The sequence below is a fragment of the Aspergillus niger genome (genome assembly GCF_000002855.4).
Source record: "Aspergillus niger supercontig An01".
Lineage (NCBI taxonomy): Eukaryota > Fungi > Ascomycota > Eurotiomycetes > Eurotiales > Aspergillaceae > Aspergillus > Aspergillus niger.
In genome coordinates, this window is record NT_166518.1 from 969,523 (window position 1) to 987,536 (window position 18,014).

Here is an 18,014-nt window from a genome sequence, read left to right on the forward strand (position 1 = left end):
CAAAAGCCGAAGACCAGACCCCCAAAATATCGATAGGAAAAGAGCACTTACATCAGTGGGGCGCATCACACGACGGATCTGTTCCATCGAGTTCAAGTCGGGACTCAGACCTCCGTGCATGGTGAAGATCTTCTCATCGATGATAGCCGCAATGGGGAGACAGTTGAAGCAGTCCGTGAAAGTCTTCCACAGCTTAATGTTGTACCGCCGCTTGCACTCATCGTAGAAACCATAGATACGATTGATGGAGGCGCACTCGTGGTTACCACGGAGAACGAAGAAGTTCTCGGGGTACTTGATCTTGTAAGCCAAAAGGAGGCAGATGGTCTCCAGCGACTGCTTGCCACGGTCAACGTAGTCACCCAAGAACAGGTAGTTGGCCTCGGGCGGGAAGCCACCGTATTCGAAAAGACGTAGGAGATCGTAGTACTGGCCGTGGATATCACCGCAGATCTAATAAGCGCCATCGGATTAGTTTCCCCGCGAGAGATAGACGCGATGACCCGGACCTCTGCCGGGACAAACGAGGGATGGCGTTATACCTTGATGGGTGCCTCCAATTCCAGCAGTATGGGCTGCGAGATGAAAATTTCCCTAGCCTTGGTGCAAAGATAACGGATCTCCGACTCCAGAAGCTGAACCTGCTTGCCAGGCCGGCTGCCCCTCACCTCCAACAATCTATCAATGATCGAGTCCAAATCCACGTCTTGATCGGCCATGTTTGAGCGACTCCAACGAGAGACGACGCAGGAAGAAAACGGAAAAGTGCGAACCGAAAAAAAAGAACGAAAAAAGAAAAAGAGAAAAAGAAAAAGAAAGGATCAATTAACACAAGTGTTGGGCAACGGAAGAAGAAAAGAAAGGGCGCGAAAAGGGAAGCTTTGCGGAGGACTCGGTAGGCGATACGATTTGATGACGCGGCGTCTATAGGCTGTGGCAGCGAAAATATAGAGATTAGAAATATTCCAGAAAGTTCAGAGCAGACTTTGAAATAAGGTCTAGCAAAAGGCGAGGAGAGAAACGCGTGATCAATGCGCCCGGGAAATTTTTTCTTTTCTTCAAGCTGGTTGATCTTGGATGGCGGGTGAAACGGGGCGAGACGGGGAGAGGAGGGGTGAGAAGTTGGCAAGTAGTAAGAGTTAAGAAGTCGGCTTACCAAACAGAATCTAAAAGAGACAAGGGGAAGTTAAAAGCGGCAACAGGCCAAATGGCCTTGGGGACACTGAGAAGATCTGACAGCGATGCCAGACGCCGATGAGAAAAGCAAGCGGGCTTGGATAAATTTTTCACACGGGAGGGAGGATGAAGGCGAAGCGCGTTGATAACGGCGAGATGCGGCTAGCAGGGTTTGAGAGGAGAAAGATATCGCTGGGCGAAAGACTGCTTCTGGACGGGGCGGTTGCAAAAAATAGCAGCCGGCGGCGGGAGAGAAACGGGGTGGGTTGGGGAGAAAAACAAGGGCCAACAAGCGAAGCCGAGATTGGAGGCGAGCTCTTTTTTTCCTTCGAAGATGGGTGGAAGAAGAGCGCTGGGGAAGTGGGAACGAATCCTATTTCTTCTGCACCTGATGTGGCGTGAGGGGTGTGTAAAAGAACCGATCAAAGTCACGTAGAAGGGGGAAGAGAAAAGATGGAAGAGAGGGAAGAGGGAGGGAGGGAGGGAGAAGTGTAAGAGGGTGAGGGTGTCAGTGACAAGAGAGAGTGAGAGTGAGAGAGAGAAAGGGCGCGCGAGCAGCTGGGATTGATTGTGTTTGGTTGCCGGCAATCAAGGGATCGATCGATCTCTTCCTTTCTTTCTTTTGCAAGGCTTCTGGGAAAACCGTCCGAGGCTGAAGAAAGATTTTCGCGCCAAATTCCACGAGAAACAGGAGAACCACGAGCAGACAGAATGCGAAGAAAGCAAGCAAGATAGAGATAGATGATAGCAAGATTTGGGGGGGGAGGAAATGGGGAAGGGGGAAGAGAGGACGGCAGTAACGAAGGAGGACAAGCTCACCAGTTGAGACGCGCGCGAGAGGACCAGCAGCAACCTGGACTGGGCGAGAGAGGGAAGATGAGAGACCAAAGCAAAGCAAAGCAAAGCAAAGCCAAAGCAACGCAACGCAAAGGGAGGAGGAACTCTTGATGAGAGTCCCGGATGGCAAAACGGAAGGGCCCCGGCCTCACTGTTGATTCTTTTGATTGGCTCATCGCCCGGGCGGCGGGCGGCGCGCCATTCAGTAAACAGTAAAGCCTTCATCTTCATGGTGTGTGTCTTCTCTACTAATACTAAAACAGTAGATACTACTAACTCTCTCCTTCCAACGGTCTGTCAACGTCTCGACTCTCGTCTCTTAACTCTCTTTCGCATACCCCTCCTTCTTCAGGGGACTACATCTCCGCTTCATCCTCCACCGTACTTTTGTCAAAAACTCTACATCCTTACTAACTACTACTATTTGACCTTACAACCCCAGATCTTCTTTCTCTTCACTCTACGGCACCACCTCCCTGCTGCAAGGGAGCACCGCCAATCGATGCCGCATTTCCCCCCTCTTTGCAGCAGTCCAGCTTCTTCTACCCTCTCAAACAACGATTCCCATGGCGCTGAAACCGTGTGTGGATTCTCGACATGCCTGCCGGTGATCTACCTACCTGATGTACATATACATTATGTACATCCATACTTCGGACCTACTTACGTATGCCCATGATCCCCCTCCCTGTTGTCGCACGAGCACTTGCATGCTTCGCTTCAACGCCTCAACCTCCCTTGGGTTCCTCCATCTAAAAATCCCCGGGGTGTACCTGACAAGCACTTATCTATGGCAAATCTACCTCGGATTCTACACCAGTGGGGGCTTCCTTCTTTACTGGCCCCCCCACCACCCTTCTTCAACTCTACGTGTGACACACCTGATCCGAAAGCGCCCATGGCGCATTGCATTTCAACTATTGGCGCTACCGCGGGGAAGAGAGAACATCTGATCTGACTCGTCACAACATCTTCGTGTCTCATGCATTAGATCCGAATCTCATCATGGGCCATGGCGGTCCCAGAAAATAATCCGTAGAAAACGGCAGCACGCCAAAAGGAAGAAAAGAAAACGTGAAGAGGAGAAACAACTTGAGTATACATCCTGAAGGATCATCGCGTGCGCGGAATGTCATGTGCAAGCAGTAGAAACGGGTAACAGTCAAGACACAACGAGCAGTACCGAAAAAGCGAAGCATCACGTCGTATATAAATCAAGACACCAGTTGAACTCCGGGACACCCGCACTCCTGCCCAAAATACAGTACAAGCCGTCTAGAACAAATAACAACAAAAAGTAATCCTATCAGATGGACCAGCCGGGAACGGTCGGATGCGGGCCGTAGGTGGTGTATAACCGCGGCGAAGCAAGAGAGGAGTGGGAGAAGGAGGAGAAAGATGAAGGAGGAAAGAAGAATCAATCGTGTGTTCCACGCATCCGGGCCGTAAGCTCTGAAAGATCACCTAACGCCGTGAATGATGCAGTTCAGCAACCAGCTGCCGTAAGCATGTCGTTAAAAGGTTTGCGTGAATGAGGTCGAGTGTAGTCAAAAACCGGAAGGTATCGTGGAAGAACTGCGTTTTTCGAAGCCAAACCGAACTTTTCTCTGGGGTGTGAAAGGTGTAAACCGAAATTCCAGACTTAGGAACGACCATGGATGAGGTCAAGATGTTCTTTGCTCCCTTGTTCCTTCGATCTCTCTCTTTGTCCTCTTGTCTTTTCTTTCCTATTTTTCTCTTCGTTGTTTTCAACTTTTTTTCCATCGATTTTTCTCTCTTTTTTTTATAACTTAATGGCCCTTTCGACTGTCGTCTTTCTGCAGTCAATTTAGGGCATGGCCACCACTCAGGATGACCTGGGGATTCACCCTGGTCAGGGGGTCCACTGGGATCCTCGTGGGATCAGCATAATCAGCTGCAGTACAGGACACATTGATGTCTGTCTGCACATCCTTCCACCTGTGTTCCTCGAGCGTCCTGAGCCAGCTATTTCCAAGTTCTTGCCTGAGAGCCTCTAGTTGCCGTTTGTAGAAATCTCCGTCTACACTCCAGTCTTTACCCTGGAGTGCACGCTGGAGGCCAAGCTGCTGGTCTTGGGTCTGAAGAGCGGATGAGTCGCGTCCAATCTCAGTCCTTTCCGGGATCTTGGGACTTGCGGGTCTGGCCTGAGGTCCACCATCAGATTTCCATTGACGGTCGGGTGTTGCCGTGACAAACGGATCAACAGGTAATTGCACAGGCTGAACAGAAGGAATAGAAGGCACCACCGCACCTGAATCACGATTAACATCAGCGGAAGGCTTATCTTTTGGGCGATCGGAAATCTTCCGCCGTGTACCCTTCTTCCGACGAGTAGATCCAACATCGACTCCATTTTGGCCCACTCGTCCGACTGGTCCAATTTGCTCGTAAGGCAGCGAAGGCTCCTGGGGGACTGTGTGCAGGGGCTTGCTGACCACGGTAGAAAGATCTGCCGCAGCAGATCGTATGACGGGTGCAGCCTCGGGTTCCGCAGCTCGCTCCACCAGTTGCTTTCGCTCGGTGTATCCTGGTCCCGACCCATCGATGATGATGTCCTCGGAGTAACCCGGAGTGCGTCGGAACAAGTTGAAAATCACAACACGGTAGTTCGGATGTGTTTTCACAAAGGGGTTGCCAGAAACCCAAATCTCCCGTATCTCAGGGAGATTGGTGAGTCTAGCAATCTCAGTAGGATCCGTAAGGTTGTTGTCTCGGAGGTCCAGCCGTTCCAACGAAAGCAGCCTCTCAATTCCCGCGAGAGAACGGAGACGGTTCCCACGGAGGTTGAGTGCGGTTATGGCGGGAAGAGGGTTCCGCGATAAGGAGTGGAGGGATTCGATCATGCAATGAGAGAGGTTCAAAGCTCTCAAGGCAACCAGGGATGCAAGACTGTCGGGTACTTCGGTGAAAAGATTCGACGATAGATCGAGCGATTGTAGAGTATTGGCCACTGGGGCAAGGCCGGCGGCAGTGATGGAGGTCAAGGAGTTGTCGGGGAGGCCAAGGTGTCGCAAGAACCGCCACTTGTGTGCCGGCAAGACACCGGAGAGTAGATTGGAAGAGCTTGCGCTGCGGTGACCCGAGGTTTCGCTGGAGTTGGAACTACCTGAGCCAGTACGTCTTATTCGGGAGGCGGTTCCACGACCATGACGGTAAGTTGAGTGTTTCGAGCTGGTGGGACGTGTGGGGGAAGTGCTTCCGGTGCGTGGTCGAGCTTTGGACCCCTCTGATGCCATCCTGATCATCGAAGCTGCTTGGGGGCTAGCGCTGGATCCAAAGGTGCATCAGCAACCGGCGACCCGGGAGCAGAGAGCGACCCAGACAGCTCCGACTTGTTGACTGGCTGGGGGTTTGCATTCCCACTCCATCCCATCATCGGTGAGTGGTGATGCTTTGACGAACGCCGCCGACGTTTGTCAATGTCATCCAGCACAATGCCTGTGAGCAATTCTGCTGGGTCCTCGATATTAGCCCTCTTGACTGTCAGCGTCCGCAACTGCTCGGACAGCCTATCCCAGCCGAAGAACGAGCGAAAGTCTATATCAATAATCTCTAACGCGCTCAAATTCTTAAAGGAATGCAGTGGAACGGCGGTGTCAAAAGGGAATTCTTCGTAACCACGGATCAACCGGGCACGGCGGTCAGGGGCTAAACGCAGGCAGGGAATCTTGGTAAAGGCAGAGTATAGGTATTTGGTATCCGCTTCTAGAGCTGCTTTGGCCTTCTCGGATTTGGAAGCCGAGTCCTTGGAAACCAAACCAAATGAAGACCAAAGTGAACTCATACCAGACATGACGCTACGGACACTGGACACGGAGTGGATAGAGTCCCGGTCACCCCTGGATCGCTGAGGCTTATTCAGGAATGACACATAGGACTGCGATCCATCCGTGTGGATATTCTCCAGCCTAACATTCAGGGGACCAACGGCAATAGAAAGTTCTTCAAAGCGGGACAAAAGGTAAAAGAGGTGATGGGGGGTGAGGGTAAGTTTGGCAGGTTTAACATTCTGCGAGGTGAATTTCAGTGCCCCGAAGGACAGGGCCGCTGCAAGAGTGGAGGAAGCCGAGCTCGACGAGCCCGACTGGGTATGGGAGGATTGCGCATTTTTGGTTGGTTGGCGCTTTAATTGCAGCGCATTTGCAAGGGCCTTTTCGTGTGTACGAACAAAACTAGCGAGATTCTAGACGAAGAGGTTAGAGTTAGCAAACAAGCAAGCGTAGCAGACTAGAAAAGAGACAGAAGGGCCCAAATGAATGGGCATGAGGGGGCGCACGAACTTTTATGAAGAGCTGTCCATCTTCAGTGTTCAGCTTCTCCATTACGGAAATTGCTTCGCCCAACGAGAACAAAACTCTATCTGGTTAGGCGGACTCTGAAGAGGAACGCTCAAGTACTCGTAGTAGGGACGGCGAGAGTCGACATCTTGCTGGCAAGACAAAAAGCGAAAGAAAAAGACGACCTGCAGGATAGGAGAGCGAGCAAGAATTAGCCGTGACTCACAACAACAACTCAAAATTAGATAGCTAAGCCCAAGGCGCTATGCCTCGTAACTATTGTCAAGAGGAAGGAGACAAGGCTGGGATGTACCTCGAAGATATAGGGGGGTTGCACAATAACGATAAACTAAGCGTCGAACAAAATCACGAAGCCGCCCACCACAACTATGCTAGACACGAGGAAGAGGGAGGGATGGGGGAGTTGGAGACGAAAGGGACGGTCTCCAATGTCAGTTGAGAAGAGAAGCCTGTCACCGGGACGAAGCTGAGGGAGGAGGAAGAGGCGAGCTGAAGCAGGAGTGATCACCGAAAAAGGAGAAGATGAATGGGCTGGATAGAAAAAAGAAAAGGACCGGGGGAGCTAATATGCAAAGCACCACGGACCTTCGACTAGTGGACGATACGTGACGGGGGGGTGGTTTGTAGTGGAGGATTGAGAGGGAGGGAGGAGTGGGTATGGATGAGCACCGGAGCAATCAGCTGAGGGGGGGAGGGGCGTAGGGGGGTGTGGTAAGTGTGGTAAGCCCGGGTCAAGAAGTAATTGTTGTTGGCTGACAAGGTATGCCTTCGAAATTACTGTCGGGAAGAAGAGGGAGGGAGGGAGGGCAGCTCGGTCAGAAGAGAAACCAAGAGAAACCACAAGATGATGCGACACAGTCTCGAGATAAGTGCAGGTGTTTTGTTGGGTTGAACAAAAATATGTCAGTTCTGGTAGAGACGGAGGGAAAGGAGGGAAGAGGCAAAAAAAGGACGGGCTGGCGATACTGGGACTAATATAATTTATTATCATATAGAAATCTTCGCCTGTTATCATGTCCTGCTCTCCCTTTGGTCAGGGAGCCGCTGCACCGGGCGTCGTCCAGAGGTACATGCGTACTTGCATACGTATCGTACGGTACGCTAAGACCACGGCGGGTACGGGAATACCACCCCATAGTCAAGTCAAGTAAAAAAACAAAAAGATGTAATCGACTTGGGTCTTTTTGACTTTCTATTCGCCTTAATTTTGTCCGCATTGTTGTTTTAGCCCTTTTTTTACATCCATCAAATCATCGTGGTATCCATGAACCAGTCGGTGGCGACCGTCGGGAAGGGTCCGTTGTTAAATCCAGTTGTTCGTCAACTCAGCTTCGTTCCCTTGTCTACCGGGTCCTATCAAGAAAGAACTGAAAGCGCCCAGATACAATTGATAAATACGGACCCATACCTCAAATGACTGGTTAGCCTTCTCCGGAAACTCTATCTAGCGGGGTACTCTGGATTACTCAGTTGGACAAGGCCATGATGAATTGATAAGCGATCTCTCAAAATTTTGGCATTTCTCATAGTAGGAGTAGTTCTTATCGCGTTTCCCCTCTCAGTACCAATGGATATCCAAAAGTTACTTTACTGATATCAGTCAACATCGGTTTCAGGATGGAGCATACAGTATCACTGCAACGGTCAACCAAGGAGTGCCATTCTTCGGCTCTGGCGAAGAGTGGAGCAATCTTTCCGAATCCCTCGAAGCGGGTATCCCGATCGCCGACCCTTGGACTTGGCTGATGCAGTAACGGAGGACTAGTAGTATGCAACTACAACAATAATAGTAATAATAATGTTTAAGTAGGAAAGGAAAACTCAGTACGCACATACTTTTCGTTTGAAGGGCGGAAGGATTTCTGGGCCAATCTGGAGGTCGTAGAACGCACACACCATGTTGATCAGATTGTGCCAAGTAACTAGGAAACGTAAGTAGGCTATACTATTTTGTTTTCTTTTCTTAATTCTTTTTTCCCTTGACCATTTCGAAGCCACTGCAAGCCCGGCTCCAGTATGCTGCAGGTCGGGTGAAAAGTTTTTTTTTGTTTGGTTGTGTATGCTGGATGGAGGAAGGAGGGGGGGGTAAGAAACGGAATGAAGCGCAGTGTTTGGTTGAACCGGGCGGTGCTTGAAGGAGGACCCGCCTCTTGAGCGGATGCAACTGTGCCGGCGGTAACTGGACGGACGATGTCAAGTCGCCCCGTGATTGGCGGTGGGTCCCCAAACGTGCAGCTGATAGCGCCCTGGCGGACATTCATGTACTTGCCTTTTCGACAAATCACAGGCGTTTCTCCAGCACCTGCATGACGCTTTACTCGAGAAGCTCTAGAGGATGGATTTTTAGCGACTTCCTCGAGGGCCAAAAAGGAAGCAGGAGGACACCGGCGAGAGCCAAAATAACATCACGGACATTTCTAGGGGGCTTTCTAGGATGTTACTAAAAGTATTCCGACCGGGATGAGGCAGCTTTAGATACCTACTAATACTTACTAAAAGTTCGTACCTGGGACTATACGTATATACCAGAAATGACCATACAGTAGCGGCTTCGAGATAATTAAAAAGAGGAATCGGACACATCGCAACTTTTGGAAACTTCTCGCCTTGTCCGGATGGAGACTCGCCCTGCATCCATCCATTCCTCCCATCCATCCATCCATCCATCGGTCATTGCCTGAAACTCGGAAAGACGTCTCTCTCTTCCGAGGCAGCAGAACAATTTTATGGAGCAACTGTCGTCTATCTATCTACGTGGTTAGTTACTCCCTTCAGTAAGACTACTAACTATGACGATTGATTAGACACTTACTTAACTTTTAGTTTAGTATTCATTAACCTAAGTACCTGGGTTAGATATCTCGCACTGACCTTTAACATTCTTGAGAGGCTCAAGTGGAGGTCTCAGTCTCATCTTTATGATCAACTGACCACCACCCATTACCGTCTACTGGATGATCGGGTCATCGGTCATCGGCCATGGCGAAGTGATCGCTCGTCTTGCTTCTTCGTAGTCCAACCTCTCCCCCCAGCGAATCATGCTCCCACATTCCTGAGCTTCGGGAAACGCTACGCGTACATAAAGCTGCTGGGAGCGATGATGTACTGTGTGGTTATCTCGATTGCGAAACCTAAACCTCCGTCGTGTCGCCTACAGGTCCAGTTCCAGTTCCATTTCACCATTTCACTGCTTCCCATCCCTCCCCCCTTCCCGCTGTCAGTCACACCGCTTACCGACCATGGTCCATCATCACACCACATTCTTTCTTCCGGTGCCCACTTCCCATCCCTCCTTTGCAATAACATCATTCGATCCATGGTTACCCTGCCCCTCTGCTATCTAGGTGGGTTTCATCATTTGCCGGCCTCGTCTATGCATCCATACAGAATGCCCACGTTCCTGTGATCTCCGACAATATCGATCGCGACGAGGGGTAGGTCTTTGAACTCTGTTCGATGACGTCCATGGTAGTGGACCAGATGGTCCGTGATCGTTGCCTTAAACTGATAGCCATAAAAATTTGGCAGACGGTTTCCGTGCCGTGGAAGAGATTTCTCCAATCCCTTCCAGTACACAACGCCAGTTGGTACGTATCTCCATGACAGCGGGGGGTTGGAAAAAAAAGGAACCTTTCGGTAGCGAGTTCATGTTTCATGATAATACATTCGCGACGCCTCCGTTCCTTACTTTCGTCGCAAATTACTGTTGAGGGTCGGGACCTTTTATTCTCTTGGCTTCTGGTGTCTCGCCCCCCGATCGATTTAGATGACAAGGCACCATCATTGCAGTAGCAGGATTACACACAGATGCCTACATGGAAGGAAACCTCCAGGTGCGTCCTAGATCGGACGTTGTTTATCCTGCCGCCTATAGATGAAAGGAGCGGTATTGCCAATCAGAAACTTTCTTTCCTCGGCGTTGTGGGCGAAGGCCGCATGCTTCTTCAATTTGCCATGCGCTGGGAAAACGCACGCTAGGAGTGGTGTTCCAGGTCTTGTTCCCTTTTTTTTTTTTCTTTTCCTGATCGATTATCATGCGAGGAGTACTGGAAGTGGCTCATCCTTGTTTACCCGTATCCCTGCTTGAATGGTGTCTCACATACTGGGGTTGAACCCTGTCGGCGACAACGTTGGTTACAGGGCAAAACATCCGAGCAGGCTCCGATGTAGGAATGCTAGGCTGGGGTGTTGTTTTTTTTTTTCCTTCGGGAGGCAAATAGTGTGTCCTGGTGCTGTAGATGGTTGGAATGGAGACCCGGGTTTGGTGTTTATTGCGGGTCTCCAATGAATCTCAGCAATGGGGGAGTGCACATGACCTTTATGACATCTGATCTGCCCGCTCGCTGGTGGAGGAATGGAGTCATTGTTTAGTCTGAATGATGGAGACCGTTCCTTTCAACCATTGATTGACTGATAGTAGAGTAGCAACGAAAACACAAGAAAGCCCGGGCCGGGAGTGGAAAACCGAGTGTGGATACGGGGTCACTCCAGTGGGATCTGACGACTCGAAAGGCGGGTCTCCACTGCAGTCAACCGCTCGAATGATCAGCAGTCGTTCGCGATTGTCGTCGCCAATCAAAGCCGACATCGCTGTCCATTGGCAAAAAAATTGCCTTCCCCGGTAACTTTTGTGTCCTACTATACTAGTGACTAACCAACTGCAGGGAGAGAACGCCAAGGCTGTGGGAGGAAGAGAGACAGACAGGGAAATGAATAGTGACCAGGGCTGTCTGTCTGTTCCGTCTCTGCGGACTCTCCGTACTTACGTACCGCACTACATCCTGTATGTATGGTGCATACAGGACCAAGGAAGTAAAAAACACCGAGGCGCGATCTTCATGCATTAGTTGAAAAGGTGGGAAGAAACACGGGCGCAGCTGGTGGTTGAGTTCAGTGATGGAATGATAGTGGAAAATTAGGATTGACCCTGATGCATCCCACCACTTCGGGAAACCTAAGCATTCAACTAGGTTAATGATAGATAGAAGACAAACGGCAGAGGCTTGGTTCATGAACCGTGGACGGTACTCGCTAGAGGGATAGTTTGTTGTGGCTAAGGTTCAACGTTAACCGGATCCCAGTGTCCAGGGCGGAAAAGCGGCTACCGCGCAACGGGAGAAAAATAATAACATTAGAAACATCAGTTATCTATGTCTGCTGCGTTGCCCTGTTCAGCTGAAGAATTCCGGTTTCGTGGTGAACAAGATGCATGATGTATAAAAGGTGTGGAAGCAAACCTGATGCTGTCTGCTGGACAGAAGGAACAAGAACAATCGAACGGAAAAAGCAAGTTACCTATGGAGGTGGGTGAGTTTAGTCCGCATGGCATGATGCGATCGGAGGATGAGTGAATGTGATACTAAAAGCGAGTTGGCTAAATTCAGCATCCAAACCCACCACTAGTACGACACCAGATCAGCAACATGCAAGAAGAACCTTCCAGTGCTGGCTAAACCCTATGAGTCTACAACATTGGCGGGGTACTAAAAGTATTTACGACTAGGAAGGTTTAGTCCGTAGCGCCAGCCAGTATAATCCGCAGTATCTGCAAATCATTCGTTTAACTGGATTCCTCCAGCCTCCGTATCAGTCATAGTTGGTGGTGATAACCAATTATCTACCACGACGCGCGCTGTCCCCTTTGACCAACCCCAGCATTCTCACAGACCACCCGGTAGAAGTCTCCGATTGTTGTTGAACACTTGGAGAGTCGGTAAATTTACCCCGCAATGTCTAGTTGCGAACGCCATCGCATCAGGAAGTCCGACAAGGGTTGTTCTGCGAATAGCACTCCAATCGAACCCATGCTTATAGCCATGCCTCGTGCCGCTTGCCACACCGATATTTTCATCCAGACGGGCGGCAATATTGAGATTCAGGCGGCTAATGTACGTAGGACTGTGCTTTTGGAGGGGAGGGGCGACGGTACTCTCTCCGGCTGGTGGGCAGGCAGAAACCTATCATGGAGCTACGGGCGCGCAGCTGAGCGACTCAGCTTCGCAACTCTACTGACCACCTATGCCACACTCATCGGTGACCTGTTTATATCGTAGTCCTGCGATAGGTTGTGAGGAGCAATTTCCTGTGCCTATCTCACCCCCCAAGTCATGCCGACAGTCTGTTTTTGCTTGCCGATCCCGCGTGTTCATCCAGCGTGTGCGTGCGCGATACACATTCCAATGCTCCCCAGATTTCAGCGGCAGGGCGTGCTCATGGCAGACATCTTATCACGTAATCCGGTGTTTATACATATCCGATGATCATAGTCACTCGGGAAGTGATTTGCAGGCTTCTTTGTCTGCAATGTCGATCTATCAATCCTACACGGGCCACCCGGACGAACAAGACAGATAGATAGACTTCAATGAACGCGTACTGGAAAGAGGGTGTGCTGGCACTTCGGTGATTGCGTGTCCCAAGTGCATGTGTGAGTACACAGTACAGAAGACACGGTGGATGTATAGCTAAGCCGATGCTTTCTGACATAACAATATGATGGAGCAGATATTGCTTCTTACGCAGTATGGTTCAGCTTCAGCCGAATTCTAGGCCTCACCGGGTCGAGCATTACCGTATTGCTTATTGCAGTCACGGATGTTTGCGCAAAGAAGGCTGAGCCCTACATCCCTGGGCAATAGTATGCCGCCAATGAAGTATGCAGGCTCTTCGTCTCGACCACCGGTGAGGCTGGAAGCAAGCAAGTAAGTAAGCAAGCAAGCAAGCAAGCACCACGAGGTTGCTTAGAGAGAATGCCGTCGGGAACTCTCCGCCATGACTATCTCCCAGATGGGACTAGTGTATATTTCATCCTTGATTCCTGAGGCTAGTCCACATTTGTAAGCCTGGTCAAAGTGCCCAGCCCCACAGACCCAGCCACACCCACTCGACGTCACGAGACCTAACAAAGTAATTAGTGGCACCAGTGACTTGAGGCGGTGTCAGTCAACTCTCTCTGACGTCGATGTCTTGTCCAGTGCGCGTCACTGATTCTCGTCACAAGGATTATCTTTACTCCCACCCCACCACACATATCCCGACCTCTAACCCAACATGCATTATTATCATCAATCATGAACGGGGCGGAAAAGTCTGCAGCTGGTGACACCTACGATCCCAGTACGATACCGGATTACGACCGAGAATTCATCCATCCCGATGACTTGCGCCAATTCGAGCTTGCCTTGACGGACCAGGGCGCGTCACCGCTGGTTGCCCTCAACGACTGGCGCCCCATCTACCAACGGGTCAGGCGCGAACGTGGGCGCCGCAAAGAGCCTAGGCGGACCAAGGATGAGACCAGAGAAGGTGTGCTATACACAGTTCTGAAGTGGCCCTTTTTGTTCACCGTCTTTGGTTGGATCACGGCCCTCGCCTTTGCCTACACACTCACCCGCGTTTACATCTTCCTGTATGAGCAGTGGGTAACATGGCGGGGCAGAAGACAAAGCCTCAGAAGGCAATTACACGCGCAGACCAATTACCCCGACTGGCAGAAAGCCGCACGAGCCCTCGATGATCATCTGGGGAATCAGAGGTGGAAGGAGATCGACGAATACGCCTACTACGATCATCTTACAATAAGCAACCTAGTGAAACAGCTGAAGAAGGTGAGGCGGGAGGTGGAACGTGAAAGGCGTGAGAAACGTCGCGGCTCAGGCCAGTCGCCTGCAGCTGAAGAATTATGCACGCTACTGGAAGCGTGTGTCAAGAACAACTTTGCTGGAGTGGAGAATCCCCGACTCTACAGTGAGGCTTACTCCGGTACCAAAAACTTGGTACAGGAATACATCGATGAGCTGCATGCGTGCATACAACTGGTCGCAGACTCGAAGGGCATCACTAGCGAGGAGAAATTACAGCATTTCAAGCATTTGGACACCAACTTCGGACGAACCGCCCTTTGCCTGTCTGGGGGCGCTACATTCGCTTATTACCACTTTGGAGTAGTGCGAGCGCTACTGGATAATGGGGTTCTGCCGGAAATAATCACGGGCACGTCAGGAGGAGCGCTGGTCGCTGCACTGGTTGCTACCAGGACCGACGAGGAGTTGAAGCAGCTGCTGGTGCCTGCTCTAGCGCATCGCATTAGGGCATGCCAGGAGAGCTTCCCGACTTGGGTATGGCGATGGTGGCGGACAGGAGCGCGATTTGATACTCTGGATTGGGCCCGACAATGTAGCTGGTTCTGCAGGGGCTCAACCACATTTCGGGAGGCATACGAGCGAACAGGGCGCATTCTGAATGTATCTTGTGTGCCATCTGACCCTCACTCGCCTACAATCTTGGCCAACTACCTAACTTCACCTAATTGCGTAATATGGAGCGCAGTGCTCGCGTCTGCTGCAGTCCCCGGTATCTTGAACCCAGTCGTCTTGATGACGAAGAAACGCGATGGGACACTGGCGCCGTACTCGTTCGGACACAAATGGAAGGATGGCAGCTTGCGCACCGACATCCCTATCAAAGCGTTAAACCTCCACTTTAACGTCAATTTCACCATCGTTTCACAGGTAGAGAACCCCTTTTATTATACCCAACACTGAGAACATCGAACTAACACCACCCCTCTCGACTAGGTAAACCCACACATCAACCTCTTTTTCTTCAGCTCCCGAGGCACAGTAGGCCGACCAGTCACGCACCGCAAAGGCCGCGGCTGGCGCGGAGGCTTCCTCGGCTCTGCGATAGAACAATACATCAAACTAGACATGAACAAATGGCTCCGAGTCCTGCGGCACCTTGAACTCCTCCCGCGGCCCATGGGCCAAGACTGGAGCGAGATCTGGCTGCAAAAGTTCAGCGGTACGGTAACCATCTGGCCCAAGACCATTCCCTCGGACTTCTACCACATTCTCTCAGACCCCAACCCGGAGCGCCTCGCCCGCATGCTCCGCGTGGGCCAGCAAAGCGCATTCCCCAAACTCCAATTTATCAAAAACAGACTAAAGATCGAAATCGCCGTCGTCAAAAGCCTACAGAAATTCGCGCACGCCGGCGGCAGACCGATCTCTCCGGCGCCGTCTCGCTGGCGCCAAAATAACGACCCGGATAACCACTACAATCCAAGCCCCCGCACCGATCCCCTGAACGAACGCCTGGACCACAACCTTCCCGAACGACGCGGGGACAACGTTAACATCACATTCGGCGAGGGCGGCGGCAGAGAAGATACGCATTTACTGGACGGATCGCTGTCGGAGAATTCATCGAACGAATCTGCCGCGCGGCCGTCTTCTTCGTCTTCGTCTTCTCGGCTGCTGCGGGTCCCGGAACACCGTCGGGGTAGTACGGGGAGTAGTATCTTTGAGGAGGTGAGGCGACAGTCGGCGGTTTTCTTTGATGATGTGGATATGTACGGCGATGATGAGGCGCTTAGGCCCGGATGAGAGTTTATATTTCTTATCTCTGCCTGCCTGGTCTAGTATGGTCTGGTCCTTTTTGATGCGCTTTTTTAGCTTGCTTGCTATTGATCCATCTTCTGGCGTATTAATCTCTTTTAGTTTGGTCCTCCTTGGAAGACATTAGATCTTGATACTACTTGTACTTTATTATTATACATTACTTTCACTTACTAGCAGGTATGAAAGGGGGTGGTGCCAGTAATTTCATCTTCTTAGTTGCTCATGCATGTCAGATAGAGGTATCAAGGAGCACAGACTGCTTAGTAGTACTAATATAGATTAACTGAAGTGTTCTGCTGCATTTTCCATCTGCTTGCTTGATCATGATAGCAAATCTAAGCGTGTCAGGAAATTAAGAGTTGTTTTGAATTAAAAAAACTAATACATGTCCCACTCGATCACTCAATATATGTCGGCGGTAATGTACACCCCCGCTTTCGTAGAGACAACTATTTCCCCCATCTCAGAACTAAGCATTTTTCTCGGTCCCGATACAATCATGATTCCATATAGTATACACCAACTAACCTCATGCAAGCTCTTGAAAAGCATACAAAACAACAATTCCAGACACAACCATCATCCCCTACCGCTCCATCCAAACCCCCGCCTCAAACAGCGCCGACAACAAATTACTTTATCAATCATCAGACGCAAATGAAAAGAGATTGGAGTCCAAAAAAGCCGTATTTTAAGAACCAAGAGGGCTCGGCATAGTCCACCGTACATCCCAGTCGTAGCCGGCAAGATCCTGCTGGCCGGTGGGGGAGAATCGTGGCATTGCTTCCGTCTCTGTTATCTTTATTACAGTCGCTGCTACGTGCACATTACCCCAGCATTACTTCAGATAGGTTAGAATTTGTCTGTGCAACCATCTGCAACTGCAGCCATGGTAGCACCGCGCATGCAATAACACAGCATGCTTGGGCAGAGGGGGTTGCGTGCCTGCAGTTTGCCATCAATCTCTAATGTATATATGCGATCTTGCTCTCAATATCTTCGATATGAACGGTCAGAGGGACATTTCAGGTACATCACCGTAATGTTACCCCGATCGATAACGGAGTATAGGAAGTGGCTTTTATCCCAGTAGGCTCGCATCAGGCCGTTGGCAAGATCCCGCGGCAAAAACAAGGAATAACGCCGGCTCTTCATAGCCTGATGAAGATGCTTTAGTCTCTAACTGTGCGTCTGACTCTTTGTATCAGCCGGCGTTGCGTCGATATTCATCATCACTCAGGGGGAAAAAAAGGGAACTCCGTCATAGCAGGAGCAAGTGGCTGGGTTATTCAAGGAGGTCAGGGATGATCACTGAGGGACTACTGGTAGAACCGAAGTACTACTACTACTACTAGGTATATCACCGTTCAGTTCGGAATGACTGGGTCTGGCGGACTAAACCCTGTTTGGCAAAGTATTGTCCTCCGATTCTATGACTGCATTGATTGTATATTTCTACTGGTAATCAAGTAGTGTATCTTTTGTGGTTTTACGTGCAGCGGGAGGATCAAGTCATACTAGTATCAGGTAGGAAGAAACGGAGCGACTGACTCGACAATCTTGGAGACTTAGCTTAGTACTAAGCATGCTGCTATCAAAGAGTGAAAGGTATATAAATTGGCGTTGCTCTGATTCTGGCATTCTTCGAATGTAAAGTACTAAAAGAAGAGAACACTACTGCTATAAAAAGTATAGACGCGTGTTATATACCACACGAGACTATATATGCTAGTTGAACAAGTTGTAATGTGAGAGGATATAACTATGACTATCATCCATTCTAAGGTGCGCAAAGTGCTCCATATAACAAACTTGGCTTGTAGATGGAATTTAGTGTCGTATCACTGACTTCCTCCTCCTCATCTATCATTACCCCGTGGAAACCAAGCATCTAGATCCACTACTTTGACTGCACTACATCGCGCCAATTCCAATCCAATCTATCTTAGGACTATATGATACTAACCATGCCCACTAATAAATACCTAGTGATTTTATACTCTCAAAACAGTATCGCAGTATTACTAGATACACGAGGTAGTGTATTTCAGACATACTAAGCGTAACAACAAAACTTTTCTTCCTATTCACACGAAATCATGTACCGGTAACTTACTACTCGATAAAACCAGCTGGCTGTTTGCGCCAGAATTCGCCACGCAGACATTACCACACAAACAAACACAAACCCCATGTTTGCTGCCGACGATGATGTTACTCTGCATAAGGCACACACATACATACTATGCAATCATGTGTATGGGGTGGCGCCCCCCACCCC

General features: G+C 50.1%; 9 protein-coding genes across 9 annotated transcripts; 4 read left to right on the plus strand and 5 right to left on the minus strand.

Moving 5' to 3' along the window:
• Positions 1-51: 51 nt before the first annotated feature.
• Positions 52-719, minus strand: An01g04120 (uncharacterized protein; the record flags this gene model as incomplete). The annotated part of the gene is made up of 2 exons (XM_001388803.3): positions 52-453; positions 543-719. Coding segments are annotated over 2 exons (579 nt in total), but the record flags the coding sequence as incomplete, so codon positions are not given.
• Positions 720-1,302: 583 nt separating this feature from the next.
• An01g04130 (hypothetical protein) lies at positions 1,303-1,921 on the plus strand (the record flags this gene model as incomplete). The annotated part of the gene is made up of 3 exons (XM_059747374.1): positions 1,303-1,574; positions 1,660-1,706; positions 1,806-1,921. The coding sequence occupies 3 exons, from the start codon at positions 1,303-1,305 to the stop codon at positions 1,919-1,921; spliced, it is 435 nt and encodes a 144-aa protein (XP_059599615.1).
• Positions 1,922-2,993: 1,072 nt separating this feature from the next.
• Positions 2,994-3,149, minus strand: An01g04140 (uncharacterized protein; the record flags this gene model as incomplete). Its single annotated transcript, XM_059747381.1, has 1 exon — positions 2,994-3,149. The coding sequence occupies one exon, from the start codon at positions 3,147-3,149 to the stop codon at positions 2,994-2,996; it is 156 nt and encodes a 51-aa protein (XP_059599616.1).
• Positions 3,150-3,836: 687 nt separating this feature from the next.
• Positions 3,837-6,356, minus strand: An01g04150 (uncharacterized protein; the record flags this gene model as incomplete). Its single annotated transcript, XM_001388806.3, has 3 exons — positions 3,837-5,284; positions 5,398-6,217; positions 6,315-6,356. The coding sequence occupies 3 exons, from the start codon at positions 6,354-6,356 to the stop codon at positions 3,837-3,839; spliced, it is 2,310 nt and encodes a 769-aa protein (XP_001388843.3).
• Positions 6,357-7,772: 1,416 nt separating this feature from the next.
• An01g04160 (hypothetical protein) lies at positions 7,773-9,273 on the minus strand (the record flags this gene model as incomplete). Its single annotated transcript, XM_059747392.1, has 7 exons — positions 7,773-7,917; positions 7,961-8,107; positions 8,165-8,254; positions 8,454-8,578; positions 8,826-8,838; positions 9,145-9,148; positions 9,204-9,273. The coding sequence occupies 7 exons, from the start codon at positions 9,271-9,273 to the stop codon at positions 7,773-7,775; spliced, it is 594 nt and encodes a 197-aa protein (XP_059599617.1).
• Positions 9,274-10,419: 1,146 nt separating this feature from the next.
• On the plus strand, positions 10,420-12,970 carry An01g04170 (hypothetical protein; the record flags this gene model as incomplete). Its single annotated transcript, XM_059747397.1, has 10 exons — positions 10,420-10,517; positions 10,545-10,591; positions 10,755-10,924; positions 10,997-11,115; positions 11,252-11,356; positions 11,556-11,639; positions 11,747-11,812; positions 12,091-12,372; positions 12,486-12,563; positions 12,871-12,970. 10 exons carry the CDS (start codon positions 10,420-10,422, stop codon positions 12,968-12,970), a joined length of 1,149 nt encoding a protein of 382 aa, XP_059599618.1.
• A 432-nt stretch (positions 12,971-13,402) lies between these two features.
• An01g04180 (uncharacterized protein) lies at positions 13,403-15,718 on the plus strand (the record flags this gene model as incomplete). The annotated part of the gene is made up of 2 exons (XM_001388809.3): positions 13,403-14,842; positions 14,909-15,718. 2 exons carry the CDS (start codon positions 13,403-13,405, stop codon positions 15,716-15,718), a joined length of 2,250 nt encoding a protein of 749 aa, XP_001388846.1.
• Positions 15,719-16,723: 1,005 nt separating this feature from the next.
• On the minus strand, positions 16,724-16,888 carry An01g04190 (uncharacterized protein; the record flags this gene model as incomplete). Its single annotated transcript, XM_059747407.1, has 1 exon — positions 16,724-16,888. The coding sequence occupies one exon, from the start codon at positions 16,886-16,888 to the stop codon at positions 16,724-16,726; it is 165 nt and encodes a 54-aa protein (XP_059599619.1).
• Positions 16,889-17,497: 609 nt separating this feature from the next.
• An01g04200 (uncharacterized protein) lies at positions 17,498-17,628 on the plus strand (the record flags this gene model as incomplete). The annotated part of the gene is made up of 2 exons (XM_059747413.1): positions 17,498-17,518; positions 17,557-17,628. 2 exons carry the CDS (start codon positions 17,498-17,500, stop codon positions 17,626-17,628), a joined length of 93 nt encoding a protein of 30 aa, XP_059599620.1.
• Positions 17,629-18,014: the final 386 nt, after the last annotated feature.